The sequence below is a fragment of the Formica exsecta genome, unplaced genomic scaffold (genome assembly GCF_003651465.1).
Source record: "Formica exsecta isolate Colony F162 unplaced genomic scaffold, ASM365146v1 scaffold201, whole genome shotgun sequence".
NCBI classification, from domain to species: Eukaryota; Metazoa; Arthropoda; class Insecta; order Hymenoptera; family Formicidae; genus Formica; species Formica exsecta.
The window spans coordinates 1976539-1997610 of record NW_021849308.1 but is presented as its reverse complement, the minus strand read 5'-3'; the positions used below and the strand labels follow the sequence as shown (position 1 = coordinate 1997610).

The window sequence follows — 21072 nt, the reverse complement described above, 5'->3', positions numbered from 1 at the left end:
AGGGAAAGAAGAAAATTCTTAAGGACCGCTTTGAAGGAACTAGGTTTAATTCTAACCGACCAACCTGGTCTTTTGGGACCGAAGGCGTTGCTGGTCTTAATGGGACTCTCTCATGCAAGAGACGAGGTACTGTGGCTATTGAGACACGGGGACAATCCTCCTATTCAAGGCAAAGGTAAAGGACGAGGTGGCGAGGATTTGGTGGACCGCCAGTTGCCAGAATTGCTCTTCCATTGCGAAGAACTACGAGCATTAGTAAAGAAATATTCTCAGGTGCTTCAAAGGTATTACGTCCAATTTCTTTCTGGATTCGATGCCCCTGCTTTGCATCAAATGATACAAAATCTTCCAGTTTGTCCTGAAGATGAGGGAGCTATTCTTAGTGATATGTGTTCAATTATAGCTAATCTGACTGTAAAACAAGTTGAGGACAATGAATTATTTGATTTCCGTGCCTTCCGACTGGATTGGGTTAGGCTGCAGGCCTATATGTCTATCGCGAAGTGCAATATGAATCTGGCTGATAACAGAGAATTGGCTTCCTTCATGGATACAGTAATCTTCCACACAAAAATGGTTGACAATTTAGACGAGATGTTAGTCGAGACGTCCGATTTATCCATCTTCTGTTTCTACAGCAAAATATTTGAAGATCAATTCCACATGTGTCTCGAGTTTCCTGCTCAGAATCGATACATTGTCGCCTTCCCGCTCATATGCAGCCATTTCCAGAGTTGCACACACGAGCTCTGTCCGGAGGAGCGTCATCACATTCGCGAGAGGAGCCTCTCCGTCGTCAATATGTTCCTGGATGAGATGGCCAAAGAAGCTAAAAATATTATCACAACTATTTGCGACGAGCAATGTAACATGAGCGACAAATTACTAGCGAAACATTGTGCTTTGTTAATCTCACAAGTTGTCAATCGTAAGAAGAAGGACAAAAATAAGAAGAACATGTACGAAATTCATAAACCCGGTATAGAGAGCTATCGGAAGACACGGGAGGAATTAACGACGATGGACAAGCTGCATATGGCCCTTACTGAGTTATGTTACGCCATCAATTACTGTCCCACTATCAACGTCTGGGAATATACTTTTGCACCAAGAGAATATTTGCATCAACATCTGGAGTCGCGATTTGCTAGAGCGCTGGTGGGAATGGTCATGTATAATCCAGATACCAGCGAGATAGCCAAACCATCTGAACTTTTTGTCAGTGTTAGATCCTACATGAATGTCCTTCAGACTATCGAGAATTATGTTCACATAGACATCACGCGCGTTTTCAATAATGCCCTACTTCAGCAAACTCAAGAGCTGGATAGTCACGGCGACAAAACCATAGCCGCGCTCTACACGCAGTGGTATTCGGACGTTCTGCTGAGGCGAGTTAGCGCCGGCAATATTTGTTATTCCGCGAATCAACGGGCGTTTGTCAGCTTGTCAGTAGAAGGTGCCATTCCATTTAATGCTGAGGAGTTCTCCGACATTAACGAGTTGAGAGCGTTAGCCGAACTGATAGGGCCATATGGTATGAAAATGTTGAACGAGAATTTGATGTGGCATATTGCCAGTCAGGTGCAACAGTTGAAGAAGCTGGTAGCGGGCAATAAGGATGTACTGATCTCTCTGAGAACTAATTTCGACAAGCCAGAGGTGATGAAAGAGCAGTTCAAGAAACTGCAACACGTAGACAATGTTCTTCAACGAGTTACCATAATAGGCGTGATTCTGAGTTTCCGGCAATTAGCGCAGTCGGCATTGGTTGACGTGCTAGAGGAACGCATACCGTTCCTGCTGAGCTCCATATTGGATTTTAGACATCACCTGCCATCCGGCGATCCCATGCGCGTTGTCTCCGAAATGACGTCGGCTGCAGGTTTGACTTGCAAGGTCGATCCCACCTTGACGAGCGCGCTAAGAAACCAAAAGGCGGAGGTCGACGAGGATGAACATTTGCTCGTTTGTCTGCTGATGGTCTTCGTAGCGGTTTCCATTCCAAAATTGGCACGAAATGACAATTCCTTCTATAGAGCGTCGCTCGAGGGCCATTCCAACAACATACATTGTATGGCGACCGCGATAAATAATATATTCGGAGCACTGTTCACGATTTGTGGGCAGAATGACATAGAAGATAGAATGAAGGAGTTTCTTGCTCTGGCCTCGTCCAGTTTGTTGAGATTAGGCCAAGAAGCGGACAAGGAAGCAACTCGAAACAGAGAGTCCGTCTATCTTTTATTAGATCAAATAGTACAAGAATCTCCATTTCTAACGATGGACTTATTGGAGAGTTGCTTCCCATATGCACTGATACGCAACGCATATCACGACGTGTACAAGCTCGAGCATTCGCAACCGTGAGCTTAACGGCGAAGCTGCGAGGAAGAAAGGGTGCTGCATTTCTAACTCGCCACTCAGGGCCACTTTTTTACGTCCACACACTTGTACCATCGAAGGCAATCATAAAGAATTTGCTGCTATTTATCACTTAGCCAAACTATAATTTTTTGAATGGAGCTAGTTTTCTGGTTAGTGTTGATGAAAAGTACAAGCTTATGTCACCGGAAGCACGGAAGAATGGTGAATACGTACGATACGTACGATTATTTGAGGATTGATAACATTAATGAATTACACTCGGTATTTTAACAGAATGTTACAAGCTTGCGACATCGTAATACACGTTAGCGATTTTTTACGTTGCTTGCAAAAAATCGCGTGTCATCTTGATCCGTATAATTGAAATCTGTGTTTCACGAACATTTTTATATAGCTGAATTCTATCTTTGTATCGAAAGAATCTTTATCAAGGAAAGTTAATCGACGTACAATTTTGTCGAGACTCGCGGACTTTCCTAACATTCGAAACGATGCATTTTTTTAATGTACAGTATTCTCTATAATTTAAGTCCGGTTCGAAATATTTGTTAGTATATAACTGCATATCTTAAATTTCACAGTCAAATATTATGTAATAGTTTATGTCAAGGAATTTTTCTATTCCATGGGAATGAAGGATGTATGCTCCCATTGACTTCAGGCTAAAGATCGCGATATTCATATATCACACAGTAGGTATCATCACACTTATCCACTATGACTTTTTAATGTACAATTGTAACTTTTACAATAGTTTATATAATAAACAAACTATGTGTATAAAACATGGCTCATCACTTATCTTTAAGATCCAGTTCGCTTTGCTCCAAAAATCACACACAGTGGATAAATGTAAAATGTATGCTTTATTTAGTTTTTTTACATTGTTTTTGTCTCTTTTAATCACATTAACGTAACACAAGAGATATTCACAATCATAATTCTTTTATTTATAATATCCTTAAAACACTCGCCGCATTCTAGACATTTTGGGAAAAGAGAGTCTGAAGCTACGTTCAGGCGCGATTGGTCAGTATCATGCTCAGTTATAATAATTTACAATAAAGAGATATATCTCAAGAACACACATCACTCAAAGTTGCACCGATTAAAAGCAAAGGTACGGCATCAACGTAAGGGTCACTTGGTGTTCGGTGATATCCAAGTAACGCTCTCGAATTAAAAAAAAAAGTATGATTCTCTTCTCAAAAAACGATTCATCGTTCGCGAAATGATCGGTACAAAGGACATACGAAGTTACGCTTAAATAATCCTGGATGCACGATGTTGATAGGTCACCACGTTTTTGGATCGATAGAAAAAATATAATCTCGATTTGTTCTTTTTTTTTGTTCTTTCCTCTCTAACATTATGTACAAGTGATAGAGTAGTGTGTGTGTGCATCGCGTCACAATAATGCAGCTCTGGATTAAGATAGATACATAAATCTCAATGATCTTGAAAAATTTCGTTCATTCTCATTATCGTTATCGATCTGATATACATGATGACTTTTGACAAATATGTTGCACTATTGCAATTAATCGTAGATGAGAAATTTCATGACCACTCGAGAATTAAAAAATCACATCTTAATCCAGATGCCGCGGAAACGAATAAGCTTAAGCTGTATATATAGTTAGAGGTCTGGAACAAATGATGAAGGAGAATTTATTCTTATCTTATACTCTCCTCTCGTACGCACAAGCGACTTCATTGTCAACTACGATAACTACGCCTTGACCCCATCCCACGCCCGTTTCTTAGGCTTTTAGCGAGACGTAACGAGGCATTACTATCTATTCTGTCTTCTTTCTCGATATTCGTTATGTCGCATAGGCGAACTTTGTAACTGTGATCTTTTTGATCATAACGTTCAGTCGTTCGAAATAGTAATGGCAGTGAAATGGAAGCAAAAGTAGTTCACGCATCGTCGTTTGACATCAGAAACATCAATTCATTCCAAAAACAAATTCTAACTACCTCGAGATTGCTCATCAAATGGCAGTGGCTTGGAACGAAGTGATTGCTTAGAAATTCCCGATAACTCTACAAACGACATTGTTTCGCGCTTTTTCTTTAACATACACGGAAAAATCTCTCTCTCTCTCTCTCCTGCATAAAATAAAATTTAAAAAAGGACGTATAAAAAGTTTCCTTTATCTGGTGGCATTGTCTAAAATATTCATTAATATCGTTATTGTACATTAAGAAGACAACTAACATTTATTTTCAAAAAATATTTCTAATGCGATTCATAATGCATCAAAATTAATCGAATCATGCCTCGTTACGTTCATTGGCAGTAAATCGCATCCATGAATTATCACGGATTGTTGCTTGCATCGAAACAGATTAAAATCGTTCAATGATATCACGAGCGACTACGAATGGGATCAAACGGAATTCCTTTGCACCTACACGCAAGAAATCTCGAAATTTCTTCTAAATAACTGACCGTACGATTTCTCCGGTCCACGATAGATCGTCACAGAAACTTATGCTTAAAACCTAAAGGCTCGATTACACGCACGTACAGACACTCGTTCGTCATCCCTAGCTTCCGTTCTGATTACAAAATACAGAATAATATTCCGCTATAATACAGATCTGATATAAAAACAAGTATTTTTTGTATTCGCTTTACCATTTGTTATATAATCATTTTATAATCGCGCGGTATATATTTATATACAGATATACACACTTCCCGCGATCACTTTCTCACGTTCTCTCACTCACAATATTTCTTCTCGCACGCCCGAAGAACATTTACTTTCCGTCCCATTTTCTAGTATTTCTTTTCGTTTGCTTCTTTTCTCGCAAGACTCTCATATGATCCACCATAATAATCACATTGTGTCTATTGTACATTTTCACACGATCCGCAAACTCGTATTATAGTGTCTTTACTGGCACCTCTCCCTCTATTTTATATCCTGCATCCCTATATTCACTTTTTCGCCTAGATGGCCTAGATGAAACACAGTCTTAAAGTTACAACGCAGAGAGTTGTGATCCAATTGTGGATAGACATAGAGATATATATTAATCACACCAATTGATATTTGAGAATATTATTAACTTTCTGTTTTTTTATACTCTACAAATTTCTACATGACTGAAAAGTAAAGATCAATGCAAAATTTCCGAATAATGTTGTTATGGCTATAAAAAAATAACGAACATGTGTGACTGTATAATTACTATTTATCTGCGCTGTATTTTAAAATATTTAAAATATTCTGTTATATATAAATGATTTAATATATGCAATGATTGTAAAAAAGTTGATGAAAAATCATGAAATTAATCTCTTTCATAATCTCATATTGGAAAAGAAAATTGCACTCGTTCAAATACAGAACTAAAAGTATGATCTGTAAAAGTGATACAAATAACAAATATGAAAACTGAGATTGGATAAAAAAGATAAATCTGATTTCTAAGTAGCACATGTTCCACCAGCTTTTCTCTGATTTGTTATCGGTAAATAGAATGTGCTTTACGCATATAATAATATGCGTTCGATATTATTCACTATAAATTGATAATGTAATCTAAACAGGATCGGACATATTTGCATTAAATAGGCATCGATAAGAGACGAATGAAAAAAAATTCAGTCGTTTCATTGTCAGATTTGGCGTTTTGGAGAAGAGGGGAGTGCATTAATCGTATCGACAAGCAGTTCAACAGCACCAGATACGATTCACCTCGAGAATGAGAACCGATCTCGTGTTTCTCGTTTACGAGTATGCAGCTGTGTACGTGTGAGAGCCCATGCATATATAATATATTATATAATATAACACGTCTGCACGTTTCGATAAGAGGGCTCGTCTTTGGTCCGCTATACGCATAATCATGCGTTTACGGTGCAGCCCCCGACTTAATACATACATATTAAAAAACTCGTTTTTAATTAAATATAACTTATAACATTCGCAATAGGCGGAGATAAATTATCATCTGCAAGATATAACTAATTAATAATAATAGTAATAATTATAGCATAGCCTAATAATAATCAATATCATTTTTGTTCATATATATAAGAGTTAATGGAATATCTCGCTATAGAAACGCATTATTTTGTGTTGCTGCTCTTATATCTTCTTCACGACCTTGCATAGCTTCATTCATTCCAATTGGCTAATACAAATTAGTATAAGAATAATACATACCGTTAATTATTATACTATAATGGTACAGAGATCATGTGAATGACCTGCGATGGTTTGGTAATGGTAAGGTGCCATTTCGCTCCAGAAAGTTTATTTATAATGAAACTGTTTAGAGTCCTTAAAATTACGGATATAATAAAAATACGTAGAATAAAATTTTATACAACAGTTTCAGTTTTTTCTCTACCAGATAATATTGTGATGTTGCCTGCTGTATCAAACTTTAAAATTAGATTAAATCCGCTTTATCGTTCCACGATAAAACTTCTGTTCGAATAAAAAAACAATTTTTGGCTCGTTATACTTATCAATAAGCGAAATACGAATAAAACATTGCCTTTGGAAAACTCATTTACATATGTATATATATGCCGTTTACACCAAAGGACGTATTGTCTTATTGCCAATTCCCCGCTAAACTTGTATCTAATCTCTAACAAACAAATAGAGATCTCAATCATAAAGATCTCTTAATTTAACTTTCGAGAGCGACATGCACGAATATCGACATCTCGTGAAGGACGCCGTCACATAAAGACCATACAATCTTGGCCTTAAATGCTTATAATGTTCGAAGGGCGAAAATGCGACGCGTTTTAACACCGCCGCATTCGTCGCTGTGCGAATACAACGTCGATCGCTAAAGCGATAAATGAATCACAAGTTGCATCGATTTAAATTACTTTGATCATATAACAATATCACCTTCACATTGGCGAAGGCTCTCCGAAGCGTTCTAAAATTTGATCATGCGACGAGTTCTTTGAATGGCGACGCGAAAGATCCGTATATATTGATACTACATAAAAAAGATTACATATATAAAACTCTCAGTACTCATGATTTCAGATATAGACACCGTTACTTTATTATTGTAACTTTCGTCAATTTGATCTTCCGGGTCGCCGTTCGCAGCGTTAGTCTCTGCAGAAAATCACATTTATCGAATCGATACAAAATGAGAGATTAATTTGATCACCGATGCGTACTTTCTTCGTATCTATAAGTAACGTGCGGCACTTTCGCACGGTATATGCATTCAACGCAAAGGTAAAAGTGCATATCATCGGACCTCTCAATCTGTTCGATCATCATGCAATATTATCGCGTTGCATATCTCGTCGTTATTGCTTCGACCTCGATTATGAGACATCGTCGCGCTCCTTAGATGACATGGATCGATTCTCTTCGCATTTGGCAATCGTTTCACACAACGACCCGTGATGCAACGCCGCGACTGGTGGCCCTAGTCCGTGACGACGTCCTAGGATCGTCACACCTTGTTGTGATGCCTCATCTCATAGGCTGCGCCCCTCCCCCCTCTCCCGGAGCCCGAATAGGCGCCGGCGTACAGCTCTGGGTGATTGGAACGGCCGTAGTTGTCTGCTGACCCACTATTTGGTGGCGCACTAGCTGTGGGAACCGAGCGATAGCCTGCTTAAAGTTTAGAAAAACGTTCGGCAATGAAATGAAATGAAATGAAACTTAACCAAAATAATGTCAGATATGCGAGAATAAAGGGGGTTGCTGCCGATATATTGTATATAAATAGCAAATAAAATATGGCAGTATAGGGAGTAACAGTCGTCATGATTTCCACGCTTTTTGTGCATCCTTGACATACTGTTTCTCTCTTTCTAACTATAATGCCATTCTGGAAAATAATAATTTGAAATCAACACAATGGTGATGTAAAATGAGAAGGAAAGATTTCGGCTCCTATACGAAATAGGAAAGAAAAAGTATTTCAGCTAGCATTCAGTGCAATGCCATGAACAAGAGCTAGGAGCAAATACAAGAATTTTTCATAGAGAGAAATGGAGAAAAATATAGGTTCTCTTTTATTATATGTTATTTGATAAATGTGTATGATTTACATTATATACAAACGGTATTCACATTCATGAATTTGCTCCTGTCAAGCATATAGAATATAGGCCCCAGCTCACCTCTGCAGGTCATAGAACGATAGTATCAGGTAGTGATGCGCGTCAATCAATGCGAGGGAGATGCAAACAGGAAAAGACATTGATGTAGTTGCGGGTCACACAAGAACGAGAAAACGCGAACAACGTTTACTTGGGTTTAATCCATATTAGCAATCCTTTCTTTCACATTAATATCAACGTATGCATGTTTAATTTATGCTTAAGCACACGAATTAAACTCAAGCAACGAGAAATACGTAAATAGTTTAATGTGCTAATATACCTTTCGGATAATACTGGGCACCTCTACCCTCTCCGTAACCGTGAGAGGGTCCACGTGTTCCGTGTCCACCTTGACTTGGTCTTGGGGGTATACTTCTTGGCCCAGCCCCGCCTCCACCGTGTGGATGTCGCTGTAATAAATATGACAAATAATAAAATATGCGTTAACAAAATATTGTATAATTTTTCAAATAGCCTTCAATTTAAACTTTGATATGAAAAAATTTCTAAACATATAATTTATGTGTTCTTTTACCATTCTTCTAAGAGTATTCATCGGTCTTGTTAAGGTATCACTGATGCGCCTTGCAGGCGGCTTTTTAGGATTAGTGGAAGGAATGTGCACGGCGCAACACTTGATAAATAATCCCATAAATATGATGAAACCTATACCCATCAATAGCACCGCCCACCAAAATTCCTACAAAGAGATAAAACAAGCAGTAATAATAAATTCTAATATCGATAAAAACACAGCATAGACAAGTAAAATATTCGTCTCTGCACTTACAGTTATCCATTGCGCTACCGATGATAAAGTTTCTTTGTTGAACAGCAGATTTTTCAACCTCGCAAGAGGTCCTTCCGTATCGACAGCACGACATTTCAAGAAAACATCGCAGTAACCCTAAAGAAAAAACAAAAGTGATCGTTCCATTTGTTCTTTAAAAAAAATGTTTAATAATACGTGTACATTTTTTTACACAAATATTTATTTAATAATTTACCTGAAAATTGTCGCAAGGTGAACCAGGTCGGAGGCTCATACCACCCTCGGGCAGTCCTACCATGTGCGCAAACTCGCTCGTACCGCGACATGTTGATACATCAGTGCCATTTTGACAGGCTAATTCACAAAGCTTTCGCTTGTCGATGTTTGGTATAATGCTGCTCGTTAAAAAGCACTCTGTCAGATTCCACTCCAGACAAATGGATCCGGTGCACTCCCCGTTGATGCATAACTGTAAATAGTGTATCGTTGAAGCAAAAAGTGCCAATGATCGTTAAATCATATACGGAATAAGAATAGCGAATTTACTTGAGTGCCCTCGTTGCATCTAGTCTTGTTTGCTTTCGGTAGCGGCGCTGGACATTCGGACGATCTCCCGCTGCAGGTAGAATTGTAACTACAGTCCGATTCAGCTCTACACTGAACTCTATGAGAGAGGGGCACAAACTGGCACGTTTCGCTCGAACAGCACGGTCCTTGACTAGGACTATAAATGCATAATAGTAGTTATGAGAAATATACGATTCGAAAAGATATCAGACGCGATAAATCATATCCGATCAAAACAAAATCATCAAGTTTTGCTTCCATATACCTGCATTGTGTGCCATATTTCCTACTACAGCCTTTCGCCGTATCATTCTTCATTTTATCCAGTTCGGACACCTGTCTAGGATAGCAGCACTTGTCCACGCATTCGTTGTCATCGTATCCACAATCGCACTCCTCACCAGCTTCCACAATCTTGTTCCCGCAAAATGCTCCTGTAGGTAAAAAATATAATAAATTTTAACATGCAAATAAAAATTTCAGAATAAGCAATTATGTATCTATTTCTATTGCGCTAGCATGAAGGAAAACCTGAGATAAAAATACCAGTGAAACAGTTCCTCTTTTTATTATCCTCGATAGCATCTAGGACGTTGCTGATATTGCCAATGCTGCACTTTGAAAACTTGCTGTTGTTCGGTCGATTTCCGCTCGTCGCTGAGGCGAACATAATGTAATTACCGTCCAAGCCTCCCGGTCTGCATTCCGGCGGAAAATCGTGCTGGAAAAAAAAAATAATCGTTATCGTTACCTCTGCGTTCCATCATTCTTGAACAGATTATCACACGTGCGGCAGAAAAACGATATTTTTTTTTGCAGTAACAGTACTTACCGGTGATCCGAAATTATGGCCTATCTCGTGCGCCAGAGTCAGCTGCGATACTTTGGGCGGCACTCGGCTGTTGTAATTCACGAAAGTTATGATGCCAGTATTCAGAGATCTCTTAGTGGACTGATACAGGCCGGACACTGTTTCGGTATAAGTCTTGAATTTCTCGCAAATACCACCTGACGCGCCTGAGGCGGACGCAACCCAGGCGAGTCCGAGAGTGCCTCCGGTGAAGTCCCTGTCGACAAAGCGTGAAATAACATTTGCGAGCCAGTCGTAAATGGACACGGCATGATATGTTCTGTTACTCGCTCACCTATAGGTGAAGACGTAGGCGAGGCAGAAGTCCTCGTGATTCGATAGGGAGTGCAGATTCAAGAAGTTACTGACGTCGATGTTCTCCAAGCAGAACGGATTTGGTTCGCTGTACGGCTGTTGAGGCGTACACGCCGTCTCGTCATCGATCTGATATCAGATATATTGAATGTCAGTCAAACGAGAGAATGCTCACCAGGAGACTGGTACTATTTTCGGCACGCGATACCGTTACCTTTATTCGTTGAACCTCAAACTTGATGTTTCTATGCTCCGTCCTGCCATCGAACTTCGTGTCCCTATAGATGTAATTCACGGCGGTGACGTGGTGAGCGATCAGGGACAATATTTCCTCTCTAGTTTTCTCCGCGTCATGATGCAACTACAAAAAGACGAACATGAGCTCGATATCTATGACGAAACTCTGAAATTATTCTATCTCTTTCTTTGTGCGCGACATCGCAGAAACTTTTCTCTCTCATATATTCATATCTAAGACGGACTTTGCGTTACGCAAATTCTCAATTTTCAACATTAAACAGCTTATAATTGAATATCAAATTAAATTCCTTGTAAAAGCGAGAATCGGTAACTCTATGCACTTGCTGAAATTTAACAAGTGGATAAATCTTTGAATTTTAATATTGGATATGCGCGCGAACAAAACTCTTTAGAAATTTTTGCGAAAAACAGCTTAAAAAAATTTGTCATTAAAATTGCACGTCCGGTGGAACGCACTGTACTATGCAGCGTATATCATGGCGGTATCAAAGGCTGCGGGACATAGGGCATAGGGATGAAAATATTCTTTTTGTGAAGAACGTCGGAATGCGGACGGTGTCTGGTTTGTTGAGAAAATGCAAAGGAAAATTGCACTGACCGTGCAGCCGACGAAAACGCATATGAATGTGACTATAGGAAAAAAACGGTCGGTATTCGAGGTATTTCTCTATTGTGCAAGAAGATACGAGCATTCTCCAGTTACAAATTGCCAACGAGAATTAGGTCATTATAACAATCTGCTATCCCTGACTTTAATCCTTTTACATAATTACAAATGCCAGCTTCGCGTCATCCACTATCACTTGATAAATTAAACAGCAAGACGTAGAAAAAAAAAATGTTTTTTATTTTTAATTCCAAGAAAATCGGCATAAAAATTAAAAAAATAAAATATAGTACATTTCAAATTTCAAATTAATAAAATATGCTAATTTTTCGTATTTACATAATTTTTTCAGATTTGATGTAAGTTTTATATATGAGAGAATAGTCTAATAAATATTAGATTTAAAGGATAATTTTTCTCAGCAGAATTGCGATATTTACGAGCTACTTGAAAAAAGTAAAGCACTTGAAAAAAATTAAGTATACCTGTTCGGAGATATGCCTCCATATAAGAGGATCCGTTTGTATGAAGAGTGAACAGGTATTATTCTCCTTCGATCTGGTCGCTCTTCGTGACCTGCGATGACTAGGTTCATTAGCCTCTCTGCTGTACTTGTGAACAGGAGTCTCTCGATCCCCGTTCCAGGGTGCGACGTTTGGTTTCGGCTCTTTTTGGCTTGCCGGTGCACCCGTCTTAGGCGGTTCATCCGGTAAAGCGGAATTCTGGATTCTTTCCATCCATTCTATCACATCACTATTAGTAATGCCACATCCACCACCATCACCTGAAAAATTTATCATTGACTCAACATGATTTTTATAAAATGTGATAATATTAACATTATAAATGATTGCTAAAAAATAATTTTAAGGATTTATTCGTCTCCCCTCTCTCCCAAATATCAATCAAAAAATTAAAAATAATATCAAAAAATATTAGCATATTTATTATCATCTTGAAGTTATCATTCCGATATCATACACTTACATAAATTTGTTTTGATAAGTTTTCTAAGAAAAGTATTACTGAAATTTAAACGGTTTTATCAATCAATTTTTAAAAAAGACTAATATACTAAATATTATATATATTTTTTATTTTTATATTTGTTTTAAAAATTGTCGAGGATTAATATATTTTTTATATTGTTTTTCTTAATAATACATTTTGTAAAAAAAATAAGATAAAAGCAATTTAAAAATTACGTTTTCTGGCCTTAGCCTTTGCGAATATTTCTATAATATCCTTGTAAAAGTTGTTGGCCACTTCCTTCTCGATTGATAGAATTGCTAAATCCTATATCTGATTAAACGAGGTTTTACAAGCGAGCGGCATTGAGCCAGATAAGAGCGATCATCGCAGACCGAGCGATCAATATTCACATGTTTTTGGACATTCCAAAAATTATTGGCGCATATTAAAATTTTGCATCCCTCCAAATTTCGCACCCTACACTGGAGTGTACATTGCGTACTGACTAGTAACGGCTTCGTATATGCGCGTGTGCATTTAATCGGGAATAAAAACGTAACGTGGATGAAAAGTGCTACCGCGTAAGCGGCACAGAAAAATTTTGCGAGTATTCGGTTGTGCAAATTTATCGAGCATAGAAAGCATCGAAGTCCTAAAAAGTTTTCTCTATCGTAGTCATTGATATCAATTCGCGCCTAAAAACTTGAAAATATTTGCTTTATGTATTTGGAAGTTTATGACGTCCGAAATCAAACCATTCATCTCATTGTTATAATTGGAATATAATTGTAGAAATTGTATCAATGACGATATACATACTGACAAAGCACATACGTCAGTATTTCTTAATTACTATCCGCGGCGTTTCTCGTTACATATATCTGCGTTCTTTTCCATTTGCAGAATCTAAAAAGATCGATATATTTTCAGTTAAATATATCGATCTTTTTAGATTCTGAAAATGTTTCTCTTTTATTTAATAAAGACGTAATTTAAAAAATTATACGATTCTTCCCTCGCTCTCTTTACCTATTCTTCGCTTATTCAGTACTTTTTATATAACTCTAATCATAAATGATGCGAGTAATATCTGACAAGCTCGTTTCAAATGATAGAGTGGTAGCTATTATTTATGCGACTTTTCCGCTATATTACACACGTAGGATTATTAATCTCTTTTATATTCTCAGAAGTGAGAGATATTTTATACCGTTTGAGTATCATATTTTTATTTCTTTTATATATGATGATACCGCAACAACGTTAACTGACTAAGTCATATTCCCCCATAGGCATTTCTTTAATCCAAAAGAGAAGTCGTCTCACATAAATACGAACCGATGATAACGTCGCTGTCGATATAGTCGAAATAATCGCGGCTGTCGGCTTTATTGGCGGGTTAACCGTAAGCCGCGAGCTTTAATGACTCGACGTTTCAAGCGTGACGATATTGGCTGTCTGTGCTGCTGCTGCCTATTACCGTTGCCTACGCGTGTTAGTATTTAATAGAGATTATTGCCATTTCACAAAGTAGAATAGAAATGAAAGGAACGATGACGAGATGACGCATCAACTACCACTTGTTTTTCCTGACGCTTGCTTCAATCGTTAACATAAGAGTTATCTCGATGACGTATTTTTGTGCCATTTATAACTGACGTACAAATAAAAGGATTATTATTGCCATGCTCCTTTTTTTACTTAAAAAATTTTTTTATTTTTTTAAAAAAGTTTCCTATATCCATTTAAAACTTTGCACAAATCTCAACGCATTTTTCTTACCTCAAGTTTTATTTCAATAATGTATCCTTTTTTTTTAAATTTCTTTCTCAGTGCTAAATTACCAAAATAAATTAGAGTTATCTCGTGACATATTTTTGTACCATTTATAATTAACGTACAAATAAAAAAATCATTACTATCACGTATTTGTTATTAAAAAAAAAAAGATTCCTATATCAATTTAAAACATTGCACAAATCTCTCGTAACGCATTTTTCTTATCTCAAACTATATTTCGATAAGGTATCCTTTTTGGAATTACTTTTTTAGTGCTAAATTTATTTGTGTCTAATATTGCATCACGTGTAGCGTTCCGGGAAGACTTAACCGCAAAACATGAGAGAAGTACATTCTATACTATCCCGCTCTACCTTCGCATCATCGTGCCTTGTATAGTACGCCAATAAGTGCAGCAAACTCATAACGTCGGACGTGTTTCCGGAGAGCAAACACGGCAAGATGGCACGATTCGGTCCACGCAGCATGCACGGGCGGATGGGCGCGATAAATATTACACGCGATACGCCGGCTGTTTATTTCAGCGTTGGCCATTTACGCTACTATCATAAACACGGTGACAACGGTGGATTTCGCAGGAAGAAATCCGCTACCCGTTCGTATAGTCGTCGTGCTGACTACAACCGATTCAAGATGAGGTTGCACTTTCTGCAGTCTCCTGCGCACTTATGCGAATGGACTATTTTTTCCTTAACGATACCGTAAATGGTACATAGAATTCGTACTCTCTCTCTCTCTGCATCATGGACTTTTCGATATCCATATTCCCTTAAACACAATCTTGCACCAGTCGTTGAATTGCTTTGCCACTTCCCGATAGCGTGTACATGGAACGAGCATTTTGATTCAAATGTGCTAATTTTCTGACAAATTTCCGAATAATTTTGTTTTAATGAAAATTTCATTTTTAAATATAATAAAAAAAAAATGATACGTTTCTTGATTAAATATATCACGGTAAGACAATATAACTAATGATGAGAAAATTATATACATGATTAGTACAGAACTGTTTTAGCTTCCAGAAAACATCAAAGCCAAAAACATCTTTTCATTAAGGCGAGTCGATTCTGATGGATGGATGGATGGGTGTTTTTAAAGACGGTTGCTAAAGAACCATGCTAGAAAGTGAAGTAAAAGACGTTCCGAGAAGAGAGAACGTATGTTGCGAGAAGATGTATAGGGATTGCGGGACAAAGGGATGCGCAACGAAAAGCGGATGTTGTAATATCGTAAGCTACCACTTCGAGGTCGCCGTCATTGAACTGCATATCCAGACGAACGTTTAAAACATTTATAGAGATTCATGATCGTCTTATTAATTAATAAAGTTTTCATGGCGGACATAACAATTATTATCACAATCAATAAATAAATACATCTTTGTTAAATTAAAAATATTATATTTCTCGAAAGTTTCGAGAAAAAAAAAAATTATATTTACAAACTTATGTGACCAAAATAACGTACGTTTCGAAAACGTTACAGATAATTATCGATAAAAAAAAGGAATTTTGCTATTTTGCACCTTACCTTGTCGAACGTTCACATACGGATCACCGACATCATCCTCGTGATAGATCACAGAATGCAACGTCTCGTTTATCTCGTGCGGCGGAAAGTAGTAATGCGCCCTTTCCACATACCACGCACCACTCTTCGGTGATACTATCTTCCCATGGAAGATTCCATCACTGACACTTCCGAACACATGGCTACCAGGCTCACCTAAAAATGGAAAATATATGATCAGGGACCGCGCGCGAGCGATAGAGAAAGAGATAAAAGAGAGAATCACTCCATATAAAATTTTCTTAAAAACTTATTGTTTCAATATATAAATTAAGCACTAGACAATTATAACAAATATAAATACAAAAAATTACGTTAATTAAAAAAAAATCAAAAATATAATATATAAATGTTATTAGAAATAACTATGCATGTAATAATTACTATATCTAATTATCTCTGAAACATCAGACATTAAAACACAATATCATTAATTTTTTTTACTTTTTTCGTTTGAACCTGTCGTTTCATTATGGCTAGAAGCAAAGAAAGTTATGGAGATAACATAAATACTTGGATAGGCAGTACATGCGAGTACGAAACCATGTTCGCGTACGGACGATTGCGAACTTTCGTTTCGCCTGAAAAAGTATCGACGATGGTTGAAACTTTGTCGCTCGCTAAAACTTTCTGTGCCAGAAATTACTGGCTTACGCAGCAACGTGCTGCTCCTGTCTCGCTGTCTAATTTACTCGCCTAACCAAGATGCACATAGGAAAAGTTATAGCGGATATATTTTTCATCTTTTTCTCGAGAAAAAGAAAAAAATGAAGAGGATTGGACAGAGTTATATGGAATTTAATTATAAAATTTATAATTTAAATTAACTTGTAATTAAAATCATATATTTTAATTCTAAAGCATTGATGTGTAAGTATAAATTTTTGAAAAATTTTATAAATATATAAATTTATAATATAGAATGTATATCATATCTTCTCTCTATTTACTCCATTCTATTTCTCTGCTATTGTTAATAGTACCTATGCTTAATATACGAATTGTCATAATTGTCACTTTTACGATCTACGAATTCTTCAACCATTAATATCGGCATTTCGATAACGAAGAATTGGGTATACATGATAAGAACTGGGTATTTTTATTTTAAACAAAAAAATTTTTGTGCAATTGAATAAATCGTAGATAAAAATTTAGTTAAAAAAATTATATGTACAAATTAATTTAAAAATAAAAAATAAAAAATTTGTCATTTGTTTATACTAATTAATTTCCGAAATAATTTACAATTCATTTTTGCTAAAATCTTTCAATTTGTTCAAAGATTTATAACGTTTGTTATTATGTGGATAACTAAAAAAATTACTATTCTTTTTAATTCTCTAATATACGTAGTTGGAAAGAATAATTGTAATTTTCGATGCCATTTAGAATATTTGTTTAATATTACAAAATAAATGATATTATGAATCCGATATATCAAGGAAAATAAAATTACATAATTTACAGAATAGAATAAAATTGTTTTTTTTTCGGCAATCATGCTCCATGAAATTCGAGAATTCAATTTATACAGGAAGCATATATTATTCGATGCGAAAATTTCTTCAATAAAACCTGCAACAAATATTGTATCTCCCTCTGCATGAAAAAAAATAAAAAAATATATTTTTATCGACGAAAATATAATTTGGTGCAAAAGGCAACATTGAAATCGTATCATTGTCACATATTATACATGAAAAATATTTTGCGACACAATTTCAACCAATGGGTTGGATGTGAAAGGACAGTTGAATTATTAAAAGCGTCAGACAAAATCTAAATGTATTGCAGATAGCAGATAAACGACAATAATAGAGAGAATATTCAGCAGCATCATGGCGCATATTCCTTTTTCCTTTTAGATAATAGATTGCAGGAAAGCGAAGTCACGCCCGCGCACAGCTGAGCTTATCACAATTCAGAATTCCTTTTGATACGAAGATAAAGGGAATCTTTCGCTTCCGGTACCAAAAATGTTCAGCAAGTCTCTAACATCACTTCAGAATTCTTTTTCCCAATTTCGGACTACAAAGATATGTATATTAATATACGTTATATTCTTTAAATTTTTATGCGTTCAAAAATATCAAATAAAATTATTATATAATAGCTATAAGCCGACTTCTATTTAGAAAAAGTATATATATTAATCTTTTAAATAAATTACTTTTCTTCATAACTAATTAAGAAACTTCAGTAATAAAAAGATCTCTTGAATATTCTAGTTTACAATAAACTTATGTGAAAACTACATATTTTTATTGACTTCTGAAAAATTTGGCATAAAAGATATAGCTTAATTTAGAAATAAATTCTTTGCTTAGAATCAATAAACTTCTTATAAATGTAGCAAGCATACGAATAGCTCGCTAACAATAAAATGCTCGCTAAGCCCGCGATTTTTAGAATTTTCTTTGATCCTGATCTGAAGTATGCCTTTTCGTGGCATTATTCGGCAAAGACCGCGACTGTAACCGGGTCGAAGGGAAAGATCGTGGCGCGAATTCGCGAGTGAGAGATAAACCGTTCTCGTAAGCACCTCGTCGCTCTGATCCATAATTTAAAACGTCCTATTGCCTGCATGCTGGGTTCCCGCAAATTATTAGACTGGAAATAAAGGTTCCAGTCAGTATCTACATTGACACGCACTTTTGCGTGTCACACCTGGCTACCGGGGACGTCGCATAAAGCTACACGAAGAAACAATACCGCCTCGTTGAGGTTACACATAGTGTAGAATGCAACCAGAATGCACATCGACGACGAAGCAAACATTTCGGCCTGGAGGTCAGACAGACAGACGCGGTTATAAATTTAAGTATGGCTCTTTGTTTGTACAGTTGAGAGCACTTCTCTGTACTTCTGTTACATTCAGTTTATTTTGACGGAAGTTCTTTGAGAATATGCAGAGTGTCTAAGATTCAACTTTAGTAGCATATTCTGCGGTGAATTTGAAGATAGTGGCTTTCCCTTCAGCGAAAATTTGATTAGAGATTCTATATTTTGTTACAACTTTAGAATAATAAATAGCTCTGTAACTAAGTTTCACGTTAAGATTCTATTAGAACTGACATCCACTTGACATAAAGCCAAAAATAATATTGTTTAATACTAAAATAGATAAATTGCATACGATAATTACACCATTATTTCAGTTTAAATTCTGAGCAAAGAAAAACGTTCTGTATAAGATTTTCAAATAAAAACATTTTTGCATTTTTGACTTCGAGTTTTTTGCGTAGCTACTTTTTTCTTTCGTCGTACACGCAGTCATTCTATTACTTTCGCATGTCAAAATAATGGCATACCATTATTTTTTCGGAAGATACTTTTATTTTCGAAAGGTAGTGTGATACTATTAGATAAAATAATTAAATTCATATAATTTTATCACGACAGCTTCTGGCGAGCAGGAAGTCTAAACGATTGCTATCGATCGATTCCACGTAACTTTATACGCTGACGGTATCATTTATGTGAATATATGGGGCACCGAGAAGAGAGAAAGAGAGAGAGAGAGAGATTGCTAGTATGATATCATAATACCACGACTCTATATTTGGAGAAGTGCATCGACGCATAATATAATATTCCAGTCATAGACCTCTAGCGCTCTATAGCACATGCACAAGCATCGTTGTGCACAGCTGCATTTCCCTTTAATAACAAATACTATTGAAATAGGAAAAGTTGGAAAACATAGCATGATTGTTAGAAACGAAAGACAAACAGAATCAAACCCAAGTGACGTAGTCCATGAAATACATATATTGCATCATCAATCACAACCCATCCATTGTCTATTTCGAAAAATTACATAAAAAGAACTTGTAATTTTAAGCTTACTAAAATAGCAGTGGAAATTGCGAGAGAATGGTCATAATTTTAATTTTATTTAATGTTATTTATATTCCTTTTCTCATTAAAAGAATTTATTAAATCCAACACGTTTGTCGAAAACACACTTTGTTTCCCATATAGAAACAATTATTAATTTTGGAGAGCAACGCTATTGTTCGAATAAATTAAACTGGTATTCATTTCTGAAAATTGCATATATAATAGAATAAAAGAAAAGGAATCTTATATAATTTTATGATCCATGTATTTTGTTTGCATATATAACATAACATCGTAAAGTGTTTTCAAATGGCTATTCTTTTAATCATTTTCAGAAATGGATGTGTATCCAACAAAAGATCGAAAAAAGGCGCGATTGATCGAAAACCTTGTGCAAGTATCTTTTTCTCTTCGTGAACGTACCGACTAGATTGCCCAGGTAAATGTGGGAGATGCTGTCGTACTGCCTCTCTCCCGTAGATCCCTCAATAATTAGATTGTTACTAAAAGTGGTCAAGTCTCGCTTTAATCGAATGTGGAAGTCTCTGCCGTGCGCGCGGAACTTCAACGTCACGGTACTGTCGCGATTGATCGACCTCTTCGCCCTCAGGTGACTTCGATGGACCTCCTCGACGGGATATGACAGTGTTTCGTAGTGGCGGATGTACTCGTTCAACCGACGAGCTGTAACAAAAGCAACAATAGATTTTTTTAAACACATTGGTAGAGAGATGTCTGTTGATGTAGAATAATTATTTTTGAGTTATAAATAATGCTAGAAAGAGAAACACATTCTTTTCTGTATCGCATTTAAAAAATCCACAACCTTACCAAACATTTTTACAACTTAATCTTTATTTAATTTCAAATTTCTACTTGTCATACATATCCTAAAATGTTAAATAGCCTTAATGTATTAATTCTTCGACGTAAGGCTCGCTATGTAAAAATATGATGTATGTAGATAGCTTGGAAAACAACGTTATGCCATAAATATTCAGAAT

The 21072-nt window shown here is 36.4% G+C and overlaps 2 protein-coding genes across 5 annotated transcripts in view; one reads left to right on the top strand and one right to left on the bottom strand.

Annotated features, from left to right (window-relative positions):
• The window catches only part of LOC115234607 (membrane-associated protein Hem), a 4966-nt gene extending 1387 nt beyond the window's left edge, over positions 1 to 3579 (top strand). Inside the window, 1 exon segment of the mRNA XM_029805793.1 lies at positions 1 to 3579. Within this exon segment, the coding sequence (XP_029661653.1) occupies positions 1 to 2370 (2370 nt within the window). The 3' untranslated portion in view covers positions 2371 to 3579.
• Positions 3240 to 21072, bottom strand: part of LOC115234608 (disintegrin and metalloproteinase domain-containing protein 10) — a 117784-nt gene continuing 99951 nt past the window's right edge. The window contains exons 2-16 of one of the 4 annotated variants that reach the window (XM_029805797.1): positions 20492 to 20752; positions 16184 to 16378; positions 12364 to 12662; positions 11225 to 11371; positions 10991 to 11139; positions 10678 to 10912; positions 10392 to 10566; positions 10111 to 10279; positions 9825 to 10002; positions 9514 to 9747; positions 9297 to 9413; positions 9042 to 9206; positions 8787 to 8916; positions 8475 to 8526; positions 7951 to 7988 (exon numbers count right to left, since the gene is read on the bottom strand). In XM_029805797.1, the coding sequence (XP_029661657.1) occupies positions 8477 to 8526; positions 8787 to 8916; positions 9042 to 9206; positions 9297 to 9413; positions 9514 to 9747; positions 9825 to 10002; positions 10111 to 10279; positions 10392 to 10566; positions 10678 to 10912; positions 10991 to 11139; positions 11225 to 11371; positions 12364 to 12662; positions 16184 to 16378; positions 20492 to 20752 (2504 nt within the window). In that variant the 3' untranslated portion in view covers positions 7951 to 7988; positions 8475 to 8476. Of the gene's footprint in view, positions 8013 to 8474; positions 8527 to 8786; positions 8917 to 9041; positions 9207 to 9296; positions 9414 to 9513; positions 9748 to 9824; positions 10003 to 10110; positions 10280 to 10391; positions 10567 to 10677; positions 10913 to 10990; positions 11140 to 11224; positions 11372 to 12363; positions 12663 to 16183; positions 16379 to 20491; positions 20753 to 21072 lie in introns of all 4 variants that reach the window. The other 3 variants (XM_029805794.1, XM_029805795.1, XM_029805796.1) reach the window with 3 other exon arrangements.